Genomic DNA, 8871 nt, shown 5'->3' with positions numbered 1-8871 from the left:
TATTTAAAATACTCAACTAGCACTGATGTCTCTTTTCCACCAAATCAGTTCCAGGGCTGGTTCACAACTCGTTCAACTCGCGAGCCAGCTGAGAACCAGTTTGCTTTTCCATAGCTCGCGGTGCTAAGAGAAGCCACGTCAGTTACGTCGCTGTATACGTCAGTTACTTCGCTACGTTTGCATAAACCTTAGCGCGAATATCGAAGCAAAAACCACACGGAAGAAGCAGCAGCAGCAACAACAACAATAATAATAATGGATGACTTCGCATTTGTACAGCTGCTGCTTCTCGGCGCTTAAAAATGGCGATCTTTCGCGGTCTTGCTATTGTTGTTGGTCTTAACAACTCCGCCCCCCCGCTGACGTAAGCGGTTCTTTCCTCTGGCCCAGCAGAGAGTTGGTGCTAGCCTGGAACCGGTTTTTCTGGCCCCAGAGCCAGTTCTTTGTCTGGCCCCGAACCAGCCCTGGAACTGCTTTGGTGGAAAAGGGGCATGAGTGAGTCAAACCTGAGAGCTGACTGAGCTTCCTGTATTTCATCGAGAAAGTGGGAAAACACTCAGGAACTGCTCCATCTGTGCGAAGTGCGTGATCTATCACAACGTGAAACTCATGTCCTGTCCGCATTTAAAGCTGAATTTCTGGTTTCAAAAAGTGCTGCAGTTCCTAAAACAAGCCATGTTATCTTTTCTGCCCGTTTTAGTATTCACCTCGTTTCTTCCTCTCTTCATCTGCAAATCTCTCTCACTTTTATTGATTGCCCCCTTTGTCAGTGTGCAGGAGGACCTTGTGCAGTTCACCCGTGCGTGTGTGTGTGTGGGTCTCTGGAGTTCTTACTCAGCACCCGGTGCACTCCAGCAATCAGCCCTGTCCGTTAGAATCTCTCTTAGCATGCCGCACCTGAAAAGACCCTGCATATGTGGATGCGTATGGGGTGAAAGAAGGGGGTTGTGGGATCACTACGGTGTCCAGAGAGGGCTGGAGGCATTACCAACTGCTGATCAGGAGCTGAATGGAGGGTCAGTGGTTCAGGAGCTCTGTCACTCCTTATTAACATCAGCATGCATGTCAAAGAGAAAGATCAGGATTGAGCGATGGCACAGAACAAAACCTGTATTCGATTCTACAATCAAACAAAGCATTATAAAGCAATGATTTATCAAAAAAAAAAAAAACACAAGAGAACAACTCGTTAACTAAACTAACAATCCAACATTATCAAACACTCATTAATTAAGCTGAAAACAAAATGACCAATATCCTCTACTGGTTAACAGTTCTGATCAACTCAAAATCCTATCAGTATTCACTTTTAACATTTTTTGACCATTTTCACACAAAATGGAGCTCAGTTTCGCACTCGAGCTACGATGCTCGGTAAACTGTTAGCTTTGTAGAAACTGAATGTTTAAATCGTCACACGCACACTTCCCTGGTTCAGTCATACTGTACGCTCTGACCGAATAAAGAATGTTTAACCGCTCGTTCTAAATTCAAAGCTTTACTTGTTATGTAAGCGACATTAATCTCACAGCTGCAGTGCAAAACTAGCCACAACAAACAGGACCTGACTGACTGACTATATTTACAGTAAGAACAAAGCCAAATGAACACACAGTCTTTAAAGTCCCAAATCCAAATCTTTCTCCATACTGATTACCTGAACGCCTGATATTTTGTAACTAAACCTAAAGCAGTGCCGAGGCGTGCGTTTCTCTTCAGTCAGCTGCAGAGGAACTGAGAGATGAACTGGAAGAGTTTGTGTTTGTTCTCAGCCTGGAGGAAAAGAGGACTGATCTCCAGGTACACCGCCTCACTCTTCTGGTCCTCCATCAGTACCTGGTGCAAGAGAAACACATTTTAACCATACAGTGCAGAAGCCTGGGGAAAAACAAACCAAAGCCCACACACCTGTGTTTTAAAAGAGGAGCTTTGACCAAGGAGGAGCTGGAGAGATCCACAGGATGAGCATATTTATGGAACACTGTCGAGTGTTTTACTCAAAAACATGTAGGAAACTCTGAAAAGGCTCTCTAGTCTGATGAGACCAAAATGGAACTTTCGTGCCTTGGCAGAAACCCAACACCCTGAGAACACCATCCTGACAGTGAAGCATGGGGGTGGCAGCATTGTACTGCATGTCAGACGACAAAAGAATGAGGAAAACGCTCATCAGCGCACACAAAGAACTTAGTGTACATTTTTCTAGAACGTTCTGCACTGCGTGGGGGAACAGAGCGGTTCTGAGAAGGTTTCAAGCCAAAACATCACGACACTGCACTGGTCTTTGTTTTGCCTCAGACTGATGAAATGTTTTGTCTGCTTGTGGGTTGGACATACGAGATATTTATAATTATATAAACCTTATATACATCATTATAAATATATACAGTGGCCTCAAAAAGTATTTGGACTTTTAAGCAACACTTGCAAAAGCAATGCAAAGTGACTAAGGAGAGGGAAGTGAGTTTTGAGAAAAGGTTTAACATCATTTGTTTGCACAAATAAGGCCACTCCATTCATCAGATCAGGAAATACTTGGGGGAAAAAAAAAGGTCAAAGATGAAGGACTTACAAATTAAAAAAAAAAAAATGTACAAGCAAAACCAAAGACCACCAACAGATTGGGAAAGATAACGGAGTAAAATCAAGAAAGACAGGCAATAAACAGCAGTGATTGCTTCAGGCATCAATGAGAATGATCAAATACAGCAAGAGTGCAAAGTATTTAAAACAGGAACAATGAGCATGTGTACAGAGGCAGCGGAAACCATTCATATGCCTCAAGAAATTTGTAAAAGAACATAACATCAGCTTCTGGAGAACTGTCTCATCTTCAGAAGAATCCAAATTGAACTTGGATGGATCCGACGGTCGAGCGTTTATGTCGAGAAAGCCAGAAGAATTCCAACCAAACTGCACTGAGGTGGAAATGTCAACATCTGAGGCTGTTTTTCCTACAGTGGTGTTGGTGAATGTGTGTTCACTGATGGCATCATGAGCTCTTAAGTTAGTGTTGTAGTCAAGACCACCTAAATCAAGACCAAAGTGTATCGAGACCAAGACAAGACCAAAACTTTGAGAGGTTGAGATCAAGTCAAGACCAAGGCAGGGCGAGACCAAGTCAACACCAAAACTTTGAGAGGTTGAGATCAAGTCAAGACCAAAGTGCATTGAGACCAAGACAAGACCAAGACTTTGAGGGGTTGAGATCAAGTCAAGACCAAGGCAGGGTGAGACCAAGTCAAGAACAAAGTGCATCAAGACCAACAAGGCCAAAACTTTGAGAGGTTGAGATCACGTCAAGACCAAAGTGTACTGAGACCACGACAAGACCAAGGCAGGGCGAGACCAAGTCAAGACCAAAGTGTATCGAGACCAAGACAAGATCAAAACTTTGAGAGGTTGAGATCACGTCAAGACCAAAGTGTATTGAGACCACGACAAGACTAAGGGAGGGCGAGACCAAGTCAAGACCAAAGTGTATCGAGACCAAGACAAGATCAAAACTTTGAGAGGTTGAGATCACGTCAAGACCAAAGTGTATTGAGACCACGACAAGACTAAGGGAGGGCGAGACCAAGTCAAGACCAAAGTGTATCGAGACCAAGACAAGATCAAAACTTTGAGAGGTTGAGATCACGTCAAGACCAAAGTGTATTGAGACCACGACAAGACTAAGGGAGGGTGAGACCAAGTCAAGACCAAAGTGTATCGAGACCAAGACAAGACCAAAACTTTGAGAGGTTGAGATCACGTCAAGACCAAAGTGTATTGAGACCAAGACAAGACCAAGGGGTTGAGATCAGGTCAAGACCCAGACCAAGGCAGGACAAGATCAAGTCAAGACCAGGACCAGACCAATGTGTGTGAAGGGGATAGGGGAGGGGTGATGGCCATTAACAGGAAGAAAAATTTCAAATTAGCAATGAGTTGCGTTATTGGTCGCATTTGAAGCTGGAAATTTTACATCCAATCACAATAACGATGTTAACAAAGAAATCAGACAGTGCACAGGCAATTTAGTGAAATTCCCACAGTTGTGGTCTTGACCAGTTTTGAACTAAAATCCTGAGTCCTCTATATCTGAGACCGAGACAAGACCAAGTAAAAATGAGGTTGAAATCTTCAAAAAGTGGTCTTGAGACCAGTCTCGAGTTCTAAAACACTAGTCTTAGTCCTCCTTGATCCTTAAACCCTAGAGAGCATCTATGGGATGTAGTGGATCAGAAATGAATAGACTGTTGGTGCTCTATTGAGGATGGACTGAAGATTTTGTTGGTTGAAACTTGGATGAAATATCCACCGTGACTGTTAGAGAAACAAGACGTTGTCAAGAAGTTCTGCGAAACAAAACATGGCAAACTAAATACTAAAACACTGTAAGTGTGACCTATTACTGAAATGTGAAGCCACTAATGAGTGTTGAAATATTCATTTTGCCTGATTTTAAACAGGATATCAATTATTTTTAAACATTTAAACTGTTTCGGTAAGGCCCATGTATGGATGGGATGGTTGGGTGTCCACAACCTCGACAGAGAGAATGAGTCAGAAAGATGTAGAGACAGAGTAACAGAGAGACAGAGTGAGTCAGGGAGTCAGAGAGAAAATTATAACTTACACCAAAATCAGTCAGGGTTCGCAGGGCCATTCTCACCAGCTTTATCGAGGAGCTCTCTGTGACACACACACTGCTTAGTTCAGCTTACAAGGCTCATTATTGACAATGTGAACATTCAGAAATGTTATCACAAGCATTTTCTTTAGCCCTGTCTTCCTCTCACTGTCTCTCTCTTAAAGGAACAGTCCACCGTACTTCCATCATGAAATATGCTCTTATCTGAATTGAGACGAGCTGCTCCGTACCTCTCCGAGCTTTGCGCGACCTCCCAGTCAGTCAGACGCAGTCAGACGCGCTGTCACTCCTGTTAGCAATGTAGCTAGGCTCAGTATGGCCAACGGTATTTTTTGGGGCTGTAGTTAGATGCGACCAAACTCTTCCGCGTTTTTCCTGTTTACATAGGTTTATATGAGCAGTGACATGAAACAAGTTCAGTTACACAAATTGAAACGTAGCGATTTTCTATGCTATGGAAAGTGCGCACTATAATGACAGGCGTACGAACACCTTCTGCGTGCTTCGGCAGCGCATTGATATCTGAGCTCCGTATCAATGCGCTGCCGAAGCGTGCAGAAGGTGTTAGTACGCCTGTCATTATAGTGCGGACTTTCCATAGCATAGAAAATCGCTACGTTTCAATTTGTGTAACTGAACTTGTTTCATGTCACTGCTCATATAAACCTATGTAAACAGGAAAAACGTGGAAGAGTTTGGTCGCATCTAACTACAGCCCCAAAAAATACCATTGGCCATACTGAGCCTAGCTACATTGCTAACAGGAGTGACAGCGCGTCTGACTGACTGGGAGGTCGCGCAAAGCTCGGAGAGGTACGGAGCAGCTCGTCTCAATTCAGATAAGAGCATATTTCATTATGGAAGTACGGTGGACTGTTCCTTTAATGCTTTTTTATGCTCATCAGTCACTACGTGTGTGTTCTGAAATGAAATTTGAATGGACCAGCGAGGGGTCTTCAGTAGCACCAGACATTCTTATACAAGTCTATAAGTCTTAGTGCAGCTGATCAGCACTGCTAAACAGATGAAAGAAGTGGCGCTATTCTCCGAGCCAATTTTCATTTATAGAACCGTCCTCTGAAATGTCATGGAGTCAGCGGGGAGAGATATGCAGCCATATTTAGCCTCAGCTTAAGTTCTTATGCTAAGTGAATTAAACGATGAGAAGAGTTGTGTTGAGCACGTGTGTGTGTGTGTCTGACCGTGGTGCACTTTGTCCAGCTGAGCTTTGTTTCTCAGGTGAGCATGGAGTTGGGTCACACACGCCGCCTCTACACAACAAACACAACACAAAGCCGTTCACTCCATCAGTGCAGAGCAGACTCGATTCCTTTTCCCTCTGCCGTCTTGCTCGCCTCTATTTCTAATTACAAATGTGCAGCGAAGTGGCAAAGAGGCAGGAGTGCATGAAGCTACTTATTTTCCTGTGATGATCTCATAAGAGTTAAGATTTACCTCACTGACACAAATTAATGACATTTTCTGCACAATGAGTCACTCAAGAGTTTTACACACATCCACATAAAATGCGTCTGCTTCAGAAGCTAAAGCCCCAGGATCCTTTAGATATTGTGTGTGTGTATGTATATACACTAACCTGTGAGGGGAAAGGGCAGCAGGTCCAGGCTCTCTATAGCCCAGCAGAGCGCCCTCAGCTGTACACTCAGTAAACTACAGAGAAAGAACAGCAGCTCGGGACACTGAGACGGCTGACTGAGCTACACACACAGAAAGAGAGAACACAGATTCAGTTTCAAACACACATCATTTCACAATTAAGGTACATGCGTGTATTAGCGTTTAATGTCCTGGTCATGACATTAAACTGAATCCGTTTAATGTCATGACCAGGAATTGAGATGCATGAGGATACCGGCCACAAACTCTTCTTTTCAAGCAGTGAAACTTCCAGATCAAATGGTGTTGGCTTTCTTGTTAACAAAACATGCTTACCACTTACTGAAAGCTATGAATCAATCTCTCATAGACGAGCAGTTCTAAGCCTAAAAGGCAAGTTCTCAAAACTTGTCTTCATACAATGCTACTTTCCTACCTCGGCGCACTCTGAGGAAGAAGTTCTTGAACTTTATGACACTATTCAGGCCATAGTTGATGATATTCCCTTTAGAGATCACCTTTTCATAATGGGTGACTTCAACAGCAAACTTGGCAATTTACACAACACGCATCCATTTGCAATAGGCAAACATACTATTGGCAATGCAAAGTCACGCTTGGAGGACGCGCTGGACTCTTACAGTAATGCTTTTATGGCTGAGGACTAGGGATGTTAACCGATGACCGTTTGACCGATGGTTGACCGAATCAACGTCAACCGGTTAATTTTTTTTTGGTTGTCGGTTAAAAAAAAAAATCAATCGTTTTGAAGCTGCCGATTTTGGAGCGGAGAACCTGGAATTCTGTGTTGTAAACGCTTGGGGCATGCCATGCGGTGTAAGGACGACAGCTGACAAATCAGAAACACCCATTCAGTCATGTCCCGCCCTCCCGCCCCAGTTGAAGACAGCTGCCACTCGGCGAAAGAAAAGTGTAGACACAGGCTTTTTAGCTTATAAATTACTATTCTGTTTTTTTTTTTTAATTATTATTAGAAGGCACATCGAGTTTAGTCCTGCCTTAGCCAGTGCATTCTGAAAATATGTTTCGGTCTGTAGCCAACAATGCATGTTATTGCAGATCACATCTCTCCACACAAACTAAAGGCGCAGATGCCGACTTTTTCACGGCTGAATCGTGCAGATCCGATTTTTTTTTAAGGGGGGGGGTGTTGGAGTGTCTGAATAATTTCATCAGAGTAATTCTGTATTAAAATTACTAAATAAGCAAATACCGTTACAGTCCATGAAACATAAAATCAGTAAATCAGAAAGCTGTGCACATTTGCGCAGCTTCCGCGAAAACGTGCGCAGCTTTCTGATTTACTGTTTTCTTCTTATACTTCCTATGTTTCATGGACTGTAACGGCATTTGCTTATTTAGTAATTTTAATACAGAATTTACTTTGATGAAATTATTCAGACACTCCAACGCCCCCCCCCCAAAAAAAAATCGGATCTGCACGATTCAGCCGTGAAAAAGGCGGCATCCACCAAAAGGCACGCCGTTTGCATCCCTGTTTAAACTCATAGGTTAACTGACTTTAGCCGGCTAATGAGGCTCGGAGGTCGGTCAAGTTTTTTTTTAGTTTTCGCCATCCCTACTGAGGACTACAGTTGACTTGCTAACTTTAGGACTGCAGTTGTCATGAACAGTTTTTGCACTCAAGTTTCCATCAACGAAGAGTTTATAACATCAACGAAACTGACTTCATGTTAAAACTGTTCATGTTATAGTCATGTTGTCTGTTCCCTTTTGAGTCTGGTTCCTCTCGAGGTTTCTTCCTCATGTCGTCTGAGGGAGTTTTTCCTTGCCACCATCGCCACAGGCTTGCTCATTGGGGATAGATTAGGGATAAAATTAGCTCATTCATTCAAATTCTGTAAAGCTGCTTTGCGACAATGTCTTCTGCACCAGAAATCACCTCGTTGTACCACACACTATGTTTCAAAAGAAAAGTTTACATACTTGGACCTCACCTGATGGAAATACACAAAACCAGATCGACTTTATATTAACAAGAAAACCACCAGTTCGCCAGCAACTTCTCAACAGCACTACACTGAACGTTCCAGACACTTCAGATCACCGCATGGTTAGAACAAGAATCAGAATAAGCTTTTCCTGGCCAAAGAAACAAAATACTAATCCAAAATATGATCTAAAACAATTAAAGAACACCAACATCTCACAACAATTCCAACTTGAACTCCAAAATCATTTTTCCTGCCTGGAAAAGATCACAGACACAGAAATACTCTTTGAAACAATCTCCAAGGGAATACAATGAATCTGCATCAAAAAACCTACCCAAAATCAACCAAAACTAGCCTATATGGACGTCTGATGAGACAAAACAAGCGATCAGAAGCAAACACAAGATAAAGAAAAAGGACCAAAATCTGCTCAATATAAAATTGGAAAAGCAGAATCCAAAAAGCTAATCAAAAAAGACAAGATCAACAAATTCAGGATGACATTGAAAAACTAAGTGCTCTTCCACCTCACATACAATACCATACTGCCCTCAAAAAGCTCAAAACAAAACCTAAAAATATCAGCAGGGGAATCAAGGACCAAAATGGCCAAGGACCAAGAGGAAATACTTGAAAGATGGG

General features: G+C 42.7%; 1 protein-coding gene across 6 annotated transcripts in view; it reads right to left on the bottom strand.

Moving 5' to 3' along the window:
* Positions 1-1104: 1104 nt before the first annotated feature.
* gpat2 (glycerol-3-phosphate acyltransferase 2, mitochondrial) overlaps positions 1105-8871 on the bottom strand; it is a 446786-nt gene continuing 439019 nt past the window's right edge. For 5 of the 6 annotated variants that reach the window (XM_060931296.1, XM_060931299.1, XM_060931298.1 and 2 more), the window contains 4 exons: positions 6234-6354; positions 5839-5907; positions 4622-4677; positions 1105-1836 (listed from right to left, as the gene is read on the bottom strand). In XM_060931296.1, coding sequence (XP_060787279.1) covers positions 1720-1836; positions 4622-4677; positions 5839-5907; positions 6234-6354 — 363 coding nt within the window. In that variant the 3' untranslated portion in view covers positions 1105-1719. The remainder of the gene's footprint in view (positions 1837-4621; positions 4678-5838; positions 5908-6233; positions 6355-8871) is intronic. The other variant, XM_060931300.1, reaches the window with a different exon arrangement.

This window comes from Neoarius graeffei, chromosome 10 (assembly GCF_027579695.1).
Source record: "Neoarius graeffei isolate fNeoGra1 chromosome 10, fNeoGra1.pri, whole genome shotgun sequence".
NCBI lineage: Eukaryota > Metazoa > Chordata > Actinopteri > Siluriformes > Ariidae > Neoarius > Neoarius graeffei.
Note: the sequence above shows the minus strand (reverse complement) of the source record. Positions and strands in the feature narration are given on the sequence as shown.